Here is a 20,117-nt window from a genome sequence, read left to right as displayed (position 1 = left end):
TGAGGGAATTTAGTTCATGTCTAGAATCCCCACTGCAAGGGAGTTGGAATAGAGTTGAGCTTCCCATCTCTGCGGGGCAAGATGGTGTGCCAGAAAGGGTCAGCCTCCGTGCCCCCTGAACAGGGGGGCAGCCAAGGAGAGGTGGCAGCAGGGCTTTCAACAGCAGTCCTGAGAGCTCTCCTGAAGTAGTTGATCACACACACAAGCGAGAGGGAAAAGGGGTGCTACTGGTGATGGTGTAGACAGACAGGTAGTAGCTCAGTGAGAGAGCTGACTTGACTGGTTTGAAACTGTTGCAGAAAAGAGTCTCAACAAGCTCTGAGTACAGGCACACCTTGGAGATGGTGGGCTCGGTTCCAGACCACCGTAGTCAAGTGAGTACAGCAAGACACAACGGACCTTTGTGTTTCTCAGTGCATGTAAAAAAGTTGTTTGTGCGATACTGCAGTCTATTAAGTGTGCAGTCGCACATTATGACACTGTGCATTCCTTAATTTACAAGTACTTTATTGCTAAACGCGAACCATCGTCTGAGCCTTCAGCAGGTTGTAATCTCTTTGCTGGTGGAGGGTCCTCCCTCGAGGCTGATGCTGCTGACTGACCAGGGTGGTGGCATCTGAAGGCCGGGGTGCCTGTGGGAATTTCTTTTTTTTTTTTTTTTCCCCTTAATCAGACTTGTAGCTTATTCTTGACTACTTATAATCATTTTATTATATGTGTTCATTTTAACAATTATTTTGTTTTTGCTACAGTCTTTTTTTTTTTTTTTTTTTTTTAAGATTTATTTATTGATTGATTGCTACGTTGGGTCTTCGTTTCTGTGCTAGGGTTCTCTCTAGTTGCGGCAAGCGGGGGCCACTCTTCATCGGGGTGCGCGGGCCTCTCACTATCGCGGCCTCTCCCGTTGCGGAGCACAGGCTCCAGACGCGCAGGCTCAGCAGCTGTGGCTCACGGGCCCAGTCGCTCCGCCGCATGTGGGATCCTCCCAGACCAGGGCCCGAACCCGTGTCCCCTGCATTAGCAGGCAGACTCTCAACCACTGCGCCACCAGGGAAGCCCGGAATTTCTTAAAGTAAGACAGCGATGAAGTTTGCTGTATTAATTGACTCTTCCTTTCATGAACAGTTTCTCTGTAGCAGCAATGCTGTTTGACAGCATTTTACCCATAGTAGAATTTCTTTCAAACCCTGCTGCTGCTTTATCAACTAAGGTTATGTAATACTCTAATTCTTTTTTGTTATTTCAACAATCTTCACAGCATCTTCACCAGGAGTAGCTTCCATCTCAAGAAACCACTTTCTCATCGGTACGAAGCAGCTCCTCATCTGTTCAAGTTTTACTGTGAGATTACAGCAGTTCAGTCACATCTTCAGGCTCCACTTCTAATTCTAGTTCTCTTGCTTTTTCCACCACATATGCAGTTCCTTCCTCCACTGAAGTCTTGAATCCCTCAAAGTCATCCGATAGGGTTGGAATCAACTTCTTCCAAATTCCTCACCCATGAAATCACAAATGTTCTTAATGGCATCTAGAATGGTGAACCCCTTCCAGAAGGTTTTTAGTTTACTTTGCCTGGATCCATGAGAGAAATTACTGTCTATGGCAGCTATCCTTAGGAAATATATTTCTTACATGATAAGACTTGCAAGTTGAAATGACTCCTCGATCCCTGAGCTGCAGGACGGATGCTGTGTCAGCAGGCAAGACGACAACATTCATCCCACTGTCCGTCTCCATCTGAGCTCTTGGCTGACCAGGTGCACCGTCAGTGAGCAGGAATATTGTGAAAGGAGTCTTTTTTTCTGAGCAGTCTCAGTAGTTTAAAATATTCAGTAAACGATTTTGTAAACCGATGTGCTGTCATTCAGGCTTTGTTGTTTCATTTGTAGAGCACAGGCAGAGCAGATTTAGCGCCATTCTTAAGGGCCCTAGGACTTTTGGAATGGTAAAGGAGCACTGGCCTCAACCTAAAGTCATCAGCTAAGGAGAGAGTCGGCCTGTCCTTTGAAGCTTTGAAGCCAGGCACTGACTTCTTCTCTCTAGCTATGCAAGTCCTAGATGGTATCTTCATCCAGTAGAGGCTGTTTTCTACATTGAAAATCTGTTGTTTAGTGTAGCCACCTTCATTAATGATCTTAGCTGGATCTTTTGGATAACTTGCTGCAGCTTCTACACCGGCACTTGCTGCCTTACCTTTGCAATATGATGTCATGGAGATGGCTTCTTTCCTTCAGCCTCATGAACCAACCTCTGCTGGCTTCACACTTTTCTTCTGCAGCTTCCTCACCTCTCTCAGCCTTCATAGAATTGAAGAGAGTTAGGGCCTTGCTCTGGATTAGGCTTCAGCTTAAGAGAATGTTGTGGCTGGTTTGATCTTCTATCCAGACCACTCAGACTTTCTACACATCGGCAATAAGGCTGTTACACTTTCTTATCATTGTGTGCTTACTGGAGTAGCACTTTTAATTTCCTTCAAGAGCTTTTCCTTTGCATTCACGACTTGGCTAACTGGCGCAAGAGGCCTAGCTCTAGGCCTGTCTCAGCTTTTGACTTGCCTTCCTCACTAACCTTAATCATTTCTAGGTTTTGATTTAAAGTGAGCCATGTGCAGCTCTTCCTTTCATTTGAAGACTTAGAGGTTATTGTAGGATATGTATTTTTTTAATATTTATTTATTTATTCATTTATTTATTTGGCTGTGCTGGGTCTTAGTTGCGGCACGCGGGCTGTTTTAGTTGAGGCATGCAGGCTTTAGTTCCCTGACCAGGGATTGAACCCGGGCCCCCTGCTTTGGGAGTGCAGAGTCCCAACCACTAGACCACCAGGGAAGTCCCTATTGTAGGATAATTAATTGGCCTAATTTCAATATTGTTGTGTGTAGGGAGTAGGGAGGCTCGAAAAGCGGGAGGGAGTCATGGAACAGTTGTTCTGTGGAGCAGTCAGACACACATTTATCAGTTAAGTTCATCGCCTTGTATGGGTGAGGTTCATGGTGCCCCAAAACAATTACAGTAGTAACATCAGAAATCACCGATCACATATTGCCATAACGAATATAATAATAATGAAAAAGTTTGACATATTGTGAGAATTACTGAAAAGTGACACAGACATGAAGTGAGCAAATGATGTTGGAAAAATGGTACCAATAGACTTGCTTGACACAGGGTTGCCACAAACCTTTAATTTGTAAGAAACGCGGTATCTGTGAAGCGCAGTAAAACAAAGCACAGGTGTGCCTGTGGTCAGGCGATGGGCTTGACAAGTTCTCGCTAGCTCGCTCTGTAGGCCTCGAACACAGGATTGGATTGATCTCAGTCCTTGGTGTATGCTACTCTCTGTAGTCCCTGCATGGCCTATTTTGGCTGTTTAATTATTTTTAATAAAGGATTAAGCACTGCAAACCCTTCTGCCAGTAAAGGCTCCGTCTCCGGCAGTAGGCCACATGCAGTGAAGACAAGGAGAACGTGTGGAGCTGGTGGTGGGCTTCAGGCCCCTGGTGCCCCGTGGCATCGTTGTGATCTCACTTAGTTCTCACAGCAGCGAGGGGGCGCTGTGAGCACTCGTGCCTCTGTTTTTCAGAAGAGGAAGTTGGCAGTTCCTGAGGGTATGGAACTTCCCCAGGTCACGCAGCTCCCAGAGACTCACTAAACACCTGTGGGCTGGGGCGCAGTGTGTCAGCTGCTGGGAGGCTTTGCTGCTCCCGAGGATTTTGCATTTGAAACACATGCTTCAATTTTATTGTTTAAAAGTTTAAAAGAATACAGAATATTTTATGTCAAATTAATTGTGTATTTCTCTCTTGTTTTTCTCCTTTTTCAAAGATTGTTGAAGGTGAGTGGTTTCTTCTCCTTCCTTGGGTTTGGGTAGAGGACTGACGAGGGTGCTGGGGCAGGGCCTCGGGCCTTGCCAGCTCTGTAGGTGCGGGAACACGCCCAGGATGGTGCCCTGCTCACGCCTGCAGTCAGTCCCCTTCCTGCTGAGGAGACGCCCCCTGGGCATCTGCACGCAGCAGGGGTGGGGGCTTCTCTTGGGAAGACGGGAGGGTGGTCTCCGTGCAGCTGGGACTGGCCTTTCCCAGGCACAAAGGAGGGCGGGTGGTGAGGGTGGTGGGACTGGGAGGCCCTGCCCTGAACATGGGCTCACATCTCAGAAAGGAGGCGGCCAAGGAGGAATGCCAGGAGGCTGCGGCAGGAGCACGCCGATAGCTGTGTGCTAAGCAGTGATGACGAGGAGCTGCCCAGGGACAGGGACGTGTATGTGACCACCCACACCCCCAGGAACGCCCGGGAGGAGGCCGCTACCGGACTCAGGTACCAGCGTGCCCGCTGCTCTGCTGCCGCCGTGCTGGGGACAGGCTCTCTGCCGGGAAGCTTCTGGATCCGTGGGACCCCATCGTCCCTGGAGTGAGGATCCTCTTCCTTCCTCTCCATATTTCAGTGGAGAGGTTGGGGCAGGAAGCAGGGTATTAGACATACTGGACCTTCAGCCCTGGGCTCAAGAAGGGCTCGTTGTAGCATCTGGGTGGCAGGTGAACCTGGAGCTGGGCTCAGCTGTTCCCACTGTGACCAGGGTGTGCCAGGCACCGGCTGGGCGGGTGTGAATAGCTCCAGGCTGGAGGCAAACCCCCACCACCTGGGGTGGAGAACAGACCCAGCGGCCCCCAGCCTTCCGCAACAGGAGTGCTTGGAGGAGGGGGTGCTAGGTACAGCCCCTGCCCCGGACAGGGAGGCTGGAAGGGGGCTCTGAGGGAGCGAGCGTAGGCCAGAGATGCGGGGCGGGGACAGGGCGACTCCAGTTGCCTGCGCCTTCTCTTGCCCCCATCTCTTTCCTCCCCTTTCTCATAGCCTCCCCCACCCCGCATCGGGACAGCCGGCCATCTTGTAAGAGTCCTGGGTGCCTGTGCTAAGGCAGGGTCAGTGGAGGCTCTTGTAAGGGGATGTGGGCTGCTTACGTGAAGCCACTTAAGAGTAATTGATGTTTGCGCTTGCTGAGGAACTGACATGAGCACTGTGATTTTAGGCCCTCTGGTACTGTCAGTTGTCCCATCTGCATGGACGGGTACTCGGAGGTAAGCAAACTTAGCTGTGTCTTCCCTGGTTCTGGTTTTCAAACTGCTTCAGTGAAAGAATTAGATGAGAGAGCACTCCTCACTGGGTGGGCTTTGCTGCCTCTGTTTTGCAGTCACGCTTGGGTTGGCACATGGCTTGGCACACCTCTGTGAAGGGGGAGGGTGCCATCTTCTTGGGTCCTACGGTCTTGAACTCTGGGCTGCCCTGTGCAAGTGCATCAGTCCTGTGTGTTCCCCACCTGGCCTAATTGGAAGCTACTAGTGCTCAGTGTGGCCCCAGGCCCTAGGGCACTGCCCCACTGGGTGCCGGGGGGCTCGTCAGACCCCCTTGGGCTGCCGCTGCCGGAGACCGGCTGCTGCCCCTGCCCCCGGCCTCAGAGGCGCCGCTCGTCCTCGCCTGAGCCTGCAGGGCAGTGTCCTCAGTTCCCCAGGCCGCCCCCCTGCTTCTCCTGCTGCAGCCCTGGGCCCCCTCCTCGCACTCGGCACCGTAGACATGGGCGGCAGTGGATTCTCTGGGGGTCCCGCTGCTCTGGTGCAAGGCCAGACGTGAAGCCTGTTTTATGTTTTCTAGATTGTGCAGAATGGACGTCTCATTGTTTCTACAGAATGTGGCCACGTCTTCTGTAGCCAGTGCCTCCGTGATTCCCTTAAGAATGCTAACACTTGCCCAACTTGCAGGAAAAAGATCAACCACAAACGGTACCACCCCATTTATATATGAAGTGTTGAGCTGCTCAGGAGAGACGGATGGACAGACAGAGCCTGGCTGGGTTCTCTATGGCCTCACGTGGGCTATCTGCCGCCACTTTCTTGAGCTCAGAAAGACTATTTCAGAATCAACGTCTGTAAAGTAAACTGCTCTCTTGTTTCCAACCCCGTCTTTGAGCCCTTTGTTACCTCTAGTTTGATGCTGAGGAGCTGGACCCAGGGCCCCCCAGGCCAGGGTCTACATCTGCTTCTCCAGGTAGTCTGGTTCCAGCGTAGGAGAGAGGGAGTCAGGCACATTGGAGTTGAGAATCGTGGTTCCAGCCTCTTTCCGGAACCTGCACGTTTGCCAAGAAGTTTTCCCCATTTGGAAAGTTTGTCCCAGCTTCCTACTGGCAGTGTGTCGAGGGCTGGCCCCGGTCGGAGAGCAAACAGGTCCGCCCAGCTCTCCTGGGCACGCTACCTCCTCCCAGGCATCTGCCCACCACAGTGACCAAGCCAGACAAGGTCCATCTGGCCTGAGGATCCCAGGTGCAAGCATGGCCCCGGAAAGACCAACCGCTGGACTTTTTCTTCTTCCCTTTGAGTTTCAAAGGTCACCCGTGATTCTGCCTGCATTGATGTCGGGTTCCTGCAGATCACAAGGACCTCTGCAGGGCAATCCCCAGTCTTCTAAGAACGAAATGTGCAATAAAGCCTGTTCTTTGCCTACTTTTCAGCAGCCCAGGAGATGTAGCACTATTAGTGTCCTTCAGAGGCCTCATGTCGCCTACGGAGCAGTGCCTGTCTTGCCCCGTCTGGTTCACCACCTGTTCTCAGGAACTTCACCCATGCCCGAGTTCACCTGGCGCAGGCCGTGCAAGGTCAATGGGGCAGGCACGTCGTCGAGTATCCTCTCTCTTTTCTGATAAAAATCCATCTTGTGTTTACCACGTGCCCTCCGGTCCTCAGTTCCCACTGCCTAATGTCTACTCAAGCATAGACCCTGGGCGGTGGTGGCAGTAATTGTGGCCTTATTAGCCGCCCGTGTCCATGCTGTTGCCCAAGTCACAGCCGACCTGCGTTTAAAAGACCTCGGCTCTCCAGACTTGAGCTGGGCAACCCCACCCCTGCAACTGACATCCATTTCCGAAGCTGCTCTTCTGGCCACTGGGCTTTGATCCTTCGGGCTTTGATTGCTCCTTAGGTTTTGGTTGGCAAAGTACGGTGGCCTCTCCCCGCCAGGGGCCCAGATAACACCCTCTGCTCGACTCCACGTGGGTAAAAGCCTCTGGTCTCAAGGAGGCGGAAGGTGGCCCGAGCTGACCTGAGCTGCCCCCCGCTGCACAGGGCTTGCCTCCACCTCTGTACCCCTCCTTCCTCCGAGGCCTTCAAGCCAAACCAACAGCCTTTTCGTGTGAAACATCTTCGAGGTGGAAAAGGGGCCGCCTCTGGCTTTGCTAGCAATAACTGACCTTCAGTTTCTCCTTCTGGAGGAGCAGGGACTCAGCACAGAATTCACTTTAAATGGGGCTGAAGGAGTATCCCTCCTCTGTGTGAAAAGGAAATTGTTTCATTCTTCATTCTGACTTTTTAACTGTTTGGCTCACTTCCAGTTCGTTTGATGAAAGTACTGTTTTCTACTTGGAGTCGAGGAGGGCAGGACATCAGTTCTCATCTGCGTGCTGTGCAGCGTGTCTGCCCTTCGATTGGACGTCATTGCCATTGAGTTCCTTCTGGGCTTCATGGAATGCTCTTTCTTTATGTTCTAACAATACCCAGACTTCAGGAGCCAAGACAACCGTGCAGCCAAAATTTCTTACGTTTTATGCTTAAGGACAAATGGTTGATCATAAAAGTTGTATTCCTTCATACTAACTTAAGTTGGAAAAAAACGTTTAGTTTCTACTATTCAGAAGTTGCAAAACAGGAAAAGGTTGATACGAAAAATCCTTTCCCTCCCTCCGTGTACATAGTTCAAATCTTTCTTTGTTACGTTTAAACTATATCCATGTATGTCAGTCTGTTTTGGACTCCTCTGCTAGTGTTACAGGTGGAAATAAACCATCAATTTGAACCAGGTATCTCGTTTGTGCATTCATTTGCTCTTTTGGATCAATATCACCCCCCACCCTTGCCCAAGGTGTGTGATTCCTGTCTGCCTCATGTTTGGTGTATTTTGCGACAGTATGTGTGCCAGAAAGTTGCTTGGTCATCTACTGACCCAGAAGCCAGCAGGTAAGACGTCATTCTTGGAGCAGAACCACAAGTCCAGGCCCTGGAATCCCTAAACGAGCAGCATCTTAACCTCAGGCCTGAAGAAGTGAGGTTGGCTGCGGGCTGTCTGCTCAGTCTGGCCAGAGCCAGCTCAGGAGAGGAGCTCTGAGCAGTGTGGACTCGGACTGACCTGGGGTCCTGGCAGTGCAGCGCACCTGCCCCAACCGCTGTATACAGTTCGCCCTCCGCGTGGGAGTGGGGGCCCAGGAGTGCACGGCGTGCCTGTTAGAGCCCCAGGCAAGCTGTGCGGGGAAAGCTGAAAAGACAGCATGGGCTTGGCTTACTTCCCAGAGAGTAAGCGATGGCAAAGCTGGCCTTTGCCTGCCTGCTCTTCTCCATTCCTGTCAAATGGTCCCCAGAGAGAGAACAGGCTAATGTGCTGGGTGCGTGGGGGCACAGAGGTGCTAAACTTCAGAGGCCTGCCTGCCTTCTGTTGGAGACCACCAGAGACAAAAGTTATTCAAATGCTTATTGCACATTTGCCATGCTCCTGGTACCACCCTTGGCTTTGGTGGGTATTGAGAAACCCAGCTGCATCCCTGCCCTGCTAGGCTGTACATCATCGAGGGAGACAGTTCCCCAGGCCAATGGAAAATAAAACTGGCAAAGGTGAGGTACAGGAGTCCAAGAGAACAGGAAGGGATGCTCAGCTGTGCTCCTCAAGGTCTGAGACTTGTCTAGGTAAAGAGAAGAGGAAAGGGTCCTTGAGTGCAGATCCCAGGCCTGGTGCCCTCCCAGTGTACAGGCCTCCCGAGACCTGAGGGTGTGATGGACCAGACACTTCCTTGGTGGCCACCCTAGACCAGCAGTGTCCTGAAGCCAGGAGCCAGGTGAGGCCTCCATCCTCGGCAAGCCCAGGGAGGAGAGGAGAGTCCCATGGAAGGGCGGGGAGTGTGTGCCACAGGCATGCACTGGCAGAGGGTGTCCCCCAAAGCTGGCTGCAGAAGGGGCTTGTTTCTAGGTTTCTTAATTTTGAAACTTAAGTGGCGTCTTAACTACCTTTTTTTGTTGTTGCCATATGGAAATTTAATTGGTTTTGTAGATTAGTTGTGTAAGCATTCTTGCCAAAGTCTCATTCTAATTAAGAATCTGGATTCTGTTAAATTCTCTACGTTCACAACCGTATCATCTGCAATGAAATGTTCTTTCTAATTCTTGGAACTTTCTTTTTCTTTATGAACTTGTTTGATAACAGGTAATGGAGGTTCCTTTTCCAACCACGAGATAGGAGTTTGTATTTTATTTCTGCTTTATTTTGTCACAATGGATGTATCACCTTATTGGTTCTTTTTCTACTTCTACTGAGACAGGATTTTCCCCATTTAGATCAGTTAATGTAGTGTATCACAGTGATTCTTTTTCAGTGCACACCAGCATATTTCATGGGTAAATGGACTTTGTTCATGATATTTTATCTTACACATTTCTTACTTTGTTTTGCCAATATTTGGTTTAGGGTTTCTATATATCCATGTTCATGAGTTATATTGACCTATCATTTTCTTACACTGTCTTTGTCAGGTTTTGGTTTCAAAGTAAGTAAGTTCCCTACAGTGAGACTAAGGAGAATTGTCTCTATACCCTGGATTCGAATTATTTGTTCCTTGAATGTTTACTAGAACTCAGCAATAAAATTTCTGGGCTATTATTTTTATTAAGGAAAGATTTTAAAATACTGATTTGATTTTTTAATGTTTGGGAATTATTCACATTTAAGTCAGTTAAGTTACAGGTTTCTGGGAATTTGTGTATTTCATCTCTTTACAAGTCTTTGGTATAAAGTTCAGAATATTCTCTTGTAAGCTAATTTGTCTCTGCAGCATCTTTTTATCATTAATACTAATTTATGCTTTCCCTTTTAATCAGTTTTAGAGATTTGTCTGTTTCATATTCTATTTATGTTAATTCCAGTACCCAGAGTCTCTGTGGGTCTAATTCTGAGGCCTTATATTCCGGCTGGCTCTCACTAATGATGACTTCTTTCTTTGTGTGTTTTGTAAACTTTTTTCTCCCTTACTTTGAACCCAGGTAACTTGGTAACTATCTGAAAACTCTTTGAGACCTGAATTGAAGGTGGGTTCCTCCAGAAGGTATTTACCCTTGCTTTTATGAGGTGTTTAAGGCTTAGTTACCAACTCAAGGCCACTATATTTATTTATCTTTTATACTGTGAAATATACCACACAAAAAGCACACCTCACTGAATTACTTCAAAAGTACAGTTCAGTGAATTACCATAAAGCAAAGGCCTGTGAAACAACCAACGGCAACAATAAACTATTACCAACACCTTAGAAGCCCCTTCTTGTCCTCCCTCCTGGTCAGTACAGTCTGCCTTTTCCTCCAAGGTAATCGCTATTCTGACTTTTATGAACATCACTCCTTTAACTATAATTATAGTTTAATTACCAAAACACACACTCCTAATCACGTACTTTACTTTTGCCTATTCTTTGCACTTCAAACAGATGGAATTGGGGACTTCCTGGTGGTCCAGTGGTTAAGACTCACTCTGCGCTTCCACTGCAGGGGGCACAGGTTCAATCCCTGGTCGGGGAACTAAGATCCTGCATACCGCATGGTGTGGCCAAATTAAAAAATAAATAAATTGATGGAATCACTCAATGTGTATTTTGTGGAGGAGGGGGGGGTGGCCTCTGTTGCCCAATATTATATTTGTGAGATTCACGTTGTGTAGTTCATTTTCCTTACTGTATAGTATTTCATTAGATGAATATGCTTCAGTTTATCCATTCTTTCATTAATTTATGTTTTTTGCTATTAGTAGCCAAATGTGAACATTCTGTATATCTCTTTTGGTGCAGTTTTGCTCACATACCTGCTGGACATATACTTAAGTGTGAAATTACTGGGTTATAGGGAATGAACATTTAGGAGAACCCACAAATATGTGGACATTAAACAACACACTTTTAAATGACCAGTGGTTCAAAGAAGAAATCACAAAGGAAATTAGAAAATACTTTGAGAAGAATGAAAATGAGAACACAGCATACCAAAACATGGGATGCAGTGAAACCAGTGCTCAGGGGGATAGCCATAGCTATAAATGTCTACATTAGAAGATCAAATCAATAACTGTATGCCTTAAGGAACTGAAAAAAAACCAAACTAAACCCAAAGCTAGCGCACAGTTACAGTACAAATTCAGCAAAGTTGTGGGGTATAAATTCACAAATCAGTTGTATTTCTATACACTATCAACGATCTGAAAGGGAAATAAAGAAAATTCCATTTTCAATAGCGTCAAAAAGAATAAAATACTTAGGAGTAAATTTAACGAAGTAGGTGCAAAATTTGTACACAGACATATGCATCCCTACAAAACATTGCTGAAGGAAGCAAACCTAAATAAATAGGCATCCCATGCTTGTGGGTTGGAAGACAGTATTAAGATCGCAATAGTACCCAAAGCAATATAGTATAGAATCAGTGCAGTCCCTACCAAAGCCCAATGTCAATTTTAATAGAAATTTGTATGGAATTTTAAAGGACCCAGGATAGCTAAAACAATCTTGAAAAAGAAGTTGGAAGACTCACTTCCCAATTTGAAAACATTATAAAGGTACAGGAATCAAAACAATGTGGTGCTGACTTAGGGACAGACATACAGACCAATGGAGTAGGATTGAGAGCCCAGAAATGAATCCTCACTTTTATGGCCAAATGATTTTCACAAGGATTTCAAGACCATTCAATGGAGAAAGAAAGGTCTCTCCAACAAATGGTGCTTGGAAAATTGGATATTCACGTGCATAAGAATGAAGTTGGTGGGGCTTCCCTGGTGGCGCAGTGGTTGAGAATCTGCCTGCCAATGCAGGGGACACGGGTTCGAGCCCTGGTCTGGGAAGATCCCACATGCCACGGAGCAACTGGGCCCGTGAGCCACAACTACTGAGCCTGCACGTCTGGAGCCTGTGCTCCACAACAAGAGAGGCCGTGATAGTGAGAGGCCTGCGCACTGCGATGAAGAGTGGCCCCCGCTTGCCGCAACTAGAGAAAGCCCTCGCATAGAAACGAAGACCCAACACAGCCAAAAATAAATTAATTAATTAATTAATTTAAAAAAAAAGAATGAAGTTGGGTCTTTAAACAGTATATAAAAATTAATGAAGAAATGGATCACAGACCTAGATTTAAGAGCTAAAACTATAAAATTCTTAGAAAAAAACATGAAGGCAAATATTCATGACTTTGGATTTAGCAAAGTTTTCTTATATATAACACCAAAAACACAGGCAACAAAAGGAAAAATTAATTTGACTTCATTAAAATTAAAAACTTTTGTGCATCAAAGGATACTATCAGGAGAGTGAAAAGACAACCCACAGAATGGGAGGAAATATTTGCAAGTCATCTATTTGATAAGGGCCTAATAACCAGAATATATAAAGTGCTCCTACAACTCAACAAGAACAAAAAATCAGCCCAATTTAAAAATTGGCAAAGGACTGAAATAGATATTTCTCCAGAGAAGACATACAGATAACCAGTAAGTGCATGAAAGGAACGCAGCATCATTAGTCATGAGTGAAATGTATATCAAAACCACAGATACCACTTTACACGCACTGGCTATTATCAGAAACACAGAAAATAAGTGTTGGTGAGGATGTGCAGAAATTAGAACGCTTGTGCATTACTGGTAGAAATATAAAATGATGAAGCTGATCTAGAAAACAGTTTGGTGGCTCCTCAAAAAGTTAAACACAGAATTACCATGTGTTCCAACAATTTCTCTCCCAGATAGATACCCAAAAGAATTGACTCAGATACTTGGGACTCAGGTATTTGTATACCAATGTTCATAGCAACATTATTCACAACAGCCAAAAGGTAGAAACAACCCAAATGTCCATCAACAGATGAATGGATAAAGTGTGGTATATCCATACAATGGAATATTACTCAGCCTGAAGAATGAAATTCTGATACATACTTACAACATGGATGAACCACGATAACATTATGCTAAGTGAAATAAGCTAGACACAAAAGTACAAATACTGTATGATTCTACTTACATGATGTATCTAGAATAGGCAAATTCATAGAGACAGTAGAGTAGAGGTTACCAGGGCCTGGGGTTGTTATTTCATGGGTACAGACTTTCTGTTTGGGATGGTGGAACATTCTGGAAGTGGATAATGGTGGTGGTTGTACAGCATTGTGAATGTAGGTATGCCACTGAATTGTACACTTGAAAAGGATTACAATGGTAAATTTTGTATTATTTTACCATAATTTTTTAAATGAAAAAAATACTAGCATACTATTATCATTCATATATCTATATATAAAGTCATATATATATGCATATATATATATATACACCATTTGTATGTCTTTGGTCTTTATTCCTCCATTTCAATCTGGAATAATTTTCCTACTGCCCATAGAATTTCCTTTAGTGTTTCTTTTAGTGAATTCCTGCTGGCAATAAATTCTATTTTTGTTAATCTGAAAATGCCATTATTTTACCTTCATTCTTGCATGATATTTTTGTTTCTGAGTAAAAAATTACAGGTTGCTGTCTAATATGGTTGCCATGAGCCACATGTGGCTGCTGAGTACTTGAAACACGATGAATCCAAGTGTAGAGAGGCTGCAAGTATAAAACACACACAGAGTTCCGAAGACTTAGTATAAAAAAAAAAGAGTATTAAGATATGTTGTTAGTAATTTTATATTGGTTACATGTTTTGGTCATGATATTTTGAATATATTGTGTTAAATACATTACAATTTTTAAAAATTATAAGTTGACAGTTTTTTTTCCCCAATTACTCTTTGTCATCCTATTGTTTCCTAGCTTCATTTCTGTTGCAGTCATCTGTCACATACCTTTGAAGATATGTGACTATTTTCTTTGGCTGAGTTTTTTCTTTGTTTTCAGCAGTTTAGTAATGATGTGCTCAGGTGTGGTTTTGCTTGTTCTTATTCTGCTTGGGGTTCACAGAGATTTTTGAAACTGGGTGAATATCTCACCAATTGTGGAGAATCTGCTTCTGTGGCATTCTCTCTTCTTGTCTTTTGGGACACCAGTTACACATGTTAAACTTTCAACTGTGTCTCATGTATTTTTTATTCTCTTTTCTGTTTTATCAGTTGTTTTTTTTCTCTCTGTGCTAACTAACTGTTTTATATGAATTCTAACTCATTAATCCTCTCTTGTACTGTGTCTAGTTTGCTATTAATCTATTGAAGTCAATTTCAGTTACTTTTTCAGTTCTAGTTAATTTCCTTATAGATCACAATTCTCAATTTTTTCATCTTTTTTATACCTTTTCCTCTATTTTCTTGAACATATTAATTATAGTTATTGTATAGTCTTTGCCTACCAACTCCAATATGTGACTCACCTATGAGTTTTTGTAGTCTTTTGTCTTTTTATTTTCAGTAAAATGGCCATGTGCCTTGATATGCCTAGAAATTTTTAATTGAAAGCTGAACTTGTGCATAAGAAAAAAAAATCGGGGACTTCCCTGGTGGTCCAGTGGTTAAGAATCCGCCTGCCAATGCAGGCAGGACATGGGTTCGAGCCCTTGTCCAGGAAGATCCCACATGCCGCACAGCAACTAAGCCTGTGCACCACAACTACTGAGCCTGCACTCTAGAGCCCATGAGCCACAACTACGAAGCCCGCACACCTAGAGCCCATGGTCTGCAACAAGAGAAACCACCGCAATGAGAAGCTGTGCACCACAAAGAAGAGTAGCCCCCGCTGACCACAACTAGAGAAAGCCCACACACAGCAAAGAAGACCCAGTGCAGCTAAAAAAAAAAAAAAAAATCATAGAGGCTGCAGATGCTATTTTCCTCTGCTAGGCGAATGGAGCAGGTGATCCTCACCTTCATCTGGCCGTGCACTAAGCTACGTCAGGGCGGTACTGCAGTTTGGAAAGGTTCTGTTCACCACTGGCTCACTTCCACCTTTAGGATACTATTAGGGCTTCCCACTGAGCACTGGAGCACCTGTCCCTGGTTAGTCCTCATCTCAGCTAAAAGGTGGAGGAGAGACACTTAACAGCCTTAGGCCGTATGTGAGAAACAGACCTACTGGTATTGTAGGGTTTTTTACTATGTTGCAGTCTGAAAAATATAGTTTGTCCAAAATTGTTTTTTGTCTCCATACATGATTGACAGTTTGGATGGCTACACAATTCTATTGTATATCTGATTTTCTTTCAGAATTTTGAAGGCACTGCTCCACTATTTAGCTTCGAATGTTACTGTTAAGACATTTAGTGAGGTTCTTTTTTCCTGCCTTTTTTTTTTTTTTAATGTGACTTCTGTTTTTCTTCCTGAGCATTTTAGGCTGTTTTTTTTTTTCATCTCTGGTTTTCTACAGTTAACCACTTTCCTTGGTGGGCTCTTTCAATCTGGACATTCAAGTCCTTACTTCTGGTAAATTGTATTATTTCTTTTTAAAAATTTTTCTTTATTTTTCACTGCGTTGGGTCTTCGCTGCTGCGTGCAGGCTTTCTCTAGTTGTGGCGAGCAGGGGCTACTCTTCATTGCGGTGCGCAGGCTTCTCATTGCGGTGGCTTCTCGTTGTGAGGCATGGGCTCTAGGCACATGGGCTTCAGTAGTTGCGGCGCACGGGCTCAGTAGTTGTGGCTCACGGGCTCTAGAGCGCAGGCTCAGTAGTTGTGGCGCACAGGCACAGTTGCTCCGCGGCATGTGGGATCTTCCCGGACCAGGGCTCGAACCCGTGTCCCCTGCATTGACAGGTGGATTCTTAACCACTGAGCCACCAAGGAAGTCCCTGTATTATTTCTTTCAAAAGTTATTTCCCTTCATTTTTTCCCCTAGAATTCTTATTGGAAAGTTGCTGGACTGCCTGGATTGAGATTTTAAGTCTCATTTCTCTCTGATTTTCTGTGTCTTTTTGTTCTGCTTTCTGAATAATTTCCTTTATCTTGCAGCCCTTCTATTGAATTTCTTTTACAATTTTGGCTATATTTTTAATTTTCAAGACTCCTTTCTTAAACATCTCTGAGGCTATTAGCAGTTTTTGAAGAAGTTTTTGATTCCTTCCATTAACAGTTTCTTTGCCTGCCCCCCTGCACACACATTTTTTCTATCCACACTTGAGCCATTTCTTAAATGACTGGTGATCTTTCACTTTCCCTTCATGTTTACAAGTGACATGTTTAAAAGCTGATTAGAAGCTCCAGGTGGGCAGAGCTTTTGACTTGTGGGCTTCAATTCTGGGTGAGCATCAAGAACTGCCTGATTCTTTGGGATCCCCAAACATTAATATGCCCATTGCTGCTCTTGCATTGTATAGTTTCTACAGAGAATTCCCTATGCTCTCCTTGGGGGTGGAAGCCTGCTGCCGTAGTTCTGCCTGGGGCAAGGAAATGGCTTGAGCAAAGGTGCTCAACTGTTCTTTCTGCAGACTTAATAAAGCCAGAAATTAGAAAAGGCTTTCTAGGTAATGATTCATTATTATGTAATGCTCCCTGGTTATGAATTGTGAGATTATGAACTTATCTAATTTTTCTTATAAAATTGTTTTGTGTTACTAGTACATATTTATATCTTGGTTAATATTTATTGCACATGAAAGTAATAAAACTTGACTTTTACAAAAATATCCAACATATGCCGCCTTTTCCTGTAAGTGGTTCTAAGAGCCTTCCAGATCATGAGGGTGCTTTGAGTGGCCATCTCCATGCCTAAATCCTCTCCAAGGTCACTGCCCACAAGTCCCTGTGACCACTTGTACTCCTGGCAGACTGAACTGCTTTTACTTTTAAGAGTATACATAGACCTTTCTGGCCCTATGTCCTGCATTCTCCCTTGTGATGGTTAGTTTAGGTCAACATGACTGGGCCTTAGGGTGCCCAGACATTTGGTAAACATAATTCTGGATGTGTCTTGAGAGTGTTTCTCGATGAGATTAACATTGGCATTGGTAGACTGAGTAAAGCAAATTGCCCTTCTCAGTGTGGGTGGGGAACTTCCCTCGTGGTGCAGTGGTTAAGAATCTGCCTGCCAATGCAGGGGACATGGGTTCAGGGAGTCCGGGAAGATCCCACATGCTGAGGAGCAACAAAGCCCGTGCGCTGCAACTACTGAGCCCACGTGCCGCAACTACTGAAGGCCGCGCCTGGAGCCTGTGCTCCGCAACAAGAGAAGCCACCGCAAGGAAGAGTGGCCTCCACTCGCTGCAACTAGAGAAAGCCCGTGCGCAGCAACGAAGACCCAACGCAGCCAAAAATAATTAAAAAAAACAAAAAAACACACCTGTGGGTGGGACTCATACCATCAGTTGAAGGCCTGGATAGAACAAAAAGACAACTCCTGTTGCCTGAGTGCCTCTGAGCTTGATCATTTTTTTCCCTACCTTTTGGACTCAAACTGAAACATCAGCTCTTCCTGGGTCTTAAACCTGCTGGGTTTTGGACTAGAACGACTCCATTGGCCCTCCTGGCTCTCAGGCTTTTGGACTTGGACTTGGACTACACCATTGGCTCTCCTGGGCTTCCAGCTTGCTGACTGAAGGTCTTGGGACTTGTCAGCCTCCATCACTGTGTGACCCAATTCCTTATTTTTTATATATATATATATACATTTATATATATATGTGTGTATATATATATGTGTATGTATATATATATATATCTCCTATTGGTTCTCAAGGGGGTGAAAATTGATTCTTAAGAGGAGAAACAAATCGTAGATATTACAGTGGTTTGTGGCCCTCCCAAAGCTCAACTCTACCAGACAAAATCTTATTCCTTAGTATTTTCTCCTTAGTATCTTAATTTTTCCTTAGCGGGGAGATAATGAAAAACAAAGGTTGAGAACCACTGCTTCATGCCTTTGCTTCGTAACTTCTGTCTGCCAGGAGCACCCCTCTCCACCTGCTGCGCCAGCCTCCAGTCTCGCTCCCCTGACATCCACACAACAGCCAGAGTTTTCTCAGAAACATACATCCTACCATGACAGTCCCTGCTCAAAACCCTGCATGGCTCTCAGCTCTATTTAGAATAAAACCCAACCTTGCTTTTGTTGGTTCCAGGGACATGCTGAGCTTCCCCCTGCTTGAGTCTCGCACTGCTGAAAGTCCTTTGCTCTGACGGTGATTGGCTCTGGTTCAGCTCACCTCCCCAGAGAGGCTGCTCCTGTCCCCAGGCGCCAGAAGGACTCTTGCCTGTATCACCCTGTGCTCTGCTGGAACACAAAAGTCACACCTGAGCCACATCTGAATTAGAATCTGGGCCCTGCCTCTGACTATCTGGGTGACTTTGGGCAAATCCCTCACCATCTTTGAACTTTAGTTTCTCATCCATAATATAGGGCTAATGGTGCCTATCTCGAGAATGGTTGTGTGGATTAGATGAGATGATATAGCAGGAGGCAGAGTGGCTGGTGCATAATTGCTTGACAAACGGTCATTATTATGTCATTCATTCATCCAGCAAATACTGGATTGATGTGTGCCCAGCCCTTGCCTGGCAGGAGCTGGGGTTCAGAGGTGCAGGACGCAGACACTCCCATGCTCCCCCCGGCCCAAGACTTGACTTCTCTGGGGATACTGGTGAGCACCGAGAACCCCAATCCAGCGCAATGTGCTCTGACAAGCGAAGGCACAGGGGCTGTGCGAGTGGGGAGTGTCTGACCCAGCCTGTATGGGGAAGGGGGCAGCCCAAAACATTGCCCACCCAGTGGGGTGCTAAGGCAGGCACCCCACCCACCCTCTCAAACTCTACCTTCAGCAGCAGGGTCATTCAAGACCCTCCAGGAGGGGTGAGAGGTCTTATTCTGCCTACATAACATGGAATCTCTGAAAGGCTTTAAACAGAGGGCTAATTTGATCACATTGGCTCATTCCGGTTGTGGTGCGAAGAACGGGTCAGGGGATTAGAAGGCCGCGGCTGCAGCTGGGGCAAGGGTAACGGCCAGGCAGTGAGACCTGGCAGGCCCAGAGCTAACGGTGGGGAGCCCAGGCAACAGGGCAAATGGAGGCCCTCGTACTATACATCCTAGCACCAAGCTCCTCTGCATCTCGGTCCCGTAACCAGCCATGGAACCAAAGAAGGGAACAGATGTCTTTTGTGTCTGGGTGTTTGTGATGGGTGGGACGCAGGCGAGGGACTCCCGTGGTCCGGGTCTAAGGGCAAAACTGTACCTGGGGCTTGCTGATGATGGGCAAGGGGCCCAGGAAGGAGGAGGGTCCAGACGGAGCGGCCCCACTGGAAGGCCCGGGAGGGTCTGACGGGGTTCGTGGCCTGTGCGGTGGGGTGATTGCGAGGTCGTGAGACAGGGCTGGACCGCCCTGGGACCGTGCAGCGTCGGAAGGAACCGGGAGGCCGGGCGACGGCTGCACGGGACCTCAGGGAGAGGGCGAGCTGGGAAGGGCGCCTCCGGGCCAGGGGTTCTAAGCTAACGGCAAGGTCCGCCGGTTCGCGGCAACCCCAGCGCCCAGGGCGGTCCCCGACCCGACGGCGGCCCGGACCAGCGCTTTCCAGGCGCCCTCCGGAACCGCCTAGCCCACGAGGAGGGTCATTCTCGTCCCAGTGAGTCACCTGGACACGGGCGAAGGGCCCGGCCCAAGGTCACAGAGCCAGCCAGTGGAGGAGGCGGATTCGAACCCGGAGCCGGGCCAAGGTCACAGGGCCTTTCCTGGCGGGCCAGAGCCGAAGCTGCCCGCCCGGCGCATCCCAGGGACCGGACCGGCCTGCGGACCCGGTGGCGGGGGCGCGGGGCGCTGGGGCGTCTGGGAGCCTGTCAAAGAGGCGGAACTCCTCGCCGCCAGCCTTGTAGTTCATCCACCGCGGGCGACGCGGCCCTGAGCTGGCCGGGCCACTCCGCCCAACTACAGGTCCCAGAAGGCCGCGCGGCGCGGGTGGGGCCGAGCGGTGAGAGCGCGGGGTGACGTCACCGCCGCATCCAGCTCCCCTGCCGCAGCCTCTCGCGGCGTACGGGCGCTCGGTCGCGCGCGGCCTGACGGGAATCGTGGTCCCCGCGCCGGACGCCCCCAGCGGCAGAGTGGGCGCGCGGACTCCAGCTCCCGGCGTGCCCTGCGTGCCGGCGCAAGTTAACGGCGGGC

General features: G+C 47.0%; 1 protein-coding gene and 1 long non-coding RNA gene across 11 annotated transcripts in view; one reads left to right on the top strand and one right to left on the bottom strand.

Annotated features, from left to right (window-relative positions):
• Positions 1-7,837, top strand: part of RNF4 (ring finger protein 4) — a 42,352-nt gene extending 34,515 nt beyond the window's left edge. For 6 of the 9 annotated variants that reach the window (XM_082390956.1, XM_082390958.1, XM_082390954.1 and 3 more), the window contains exons 5-6: positions 4,158-4,313; positions 5,643-7,837. In XM_082390956.1, the coding sequence (XP_082247082.1) occupies positions 4,158-4,313; positions 5,643-5,925 (439 nt within the window). In that variant the 3' untranslated portion in view covers positions 5,926-7,837. Of the gene's footprint in view, positions 1-299; positions 635-1,056; positions 1,251-4,157; positions 4,314-4,847; positions 4,884-5,022; positions 5,072-5,642 lie in introns of those variants that run through there. The other 3 variants (XM_082390959.1, XM_082390960.1, XR_014244239.1) reach the window with 3 other exon arrangements.
• A 5,552-nt stretch (positions 7,838-13,389) lies between these two features.
• Positions 13,390-20,047, bottom strand: LOC309628203. Of its 2 annotated transcripts, none has more exons than XR_014244241.1 (3): positions 19,197-20,047; positions 18,067-18,238; positions 13,390-13,658 (listed from the first exon to the last, which is right to left on the bottom strand). It is a non-coding gene; the product is annotated as an uncharacterized lncRNA (long non-coding RNA). The 2 variants fall into 2 exon arrangements; XR_014244242.1 differs by having other exon boundaries at positions 18,067-18,235.
• Between the last annotated feature and the right edge of the window lie 70 nt (positions 20,048-20,117).

Source organism: Balaenoptera borealis, assembly GCF_965194805.1.
Source record: "Balaenoptera borealis genome assembly, chromosome: 4".
In the NCBI taxonomy this organism is placed as follows: Eukaryota; Metazoa; Chordata; class Mammalia; order Artiodactyla; family Balaenopteridae; genus Balaenoptera; species Balaenoptera borealis.
This window is presented reverse-complemented; position numbering and strand designations above follow the sequence as displayed.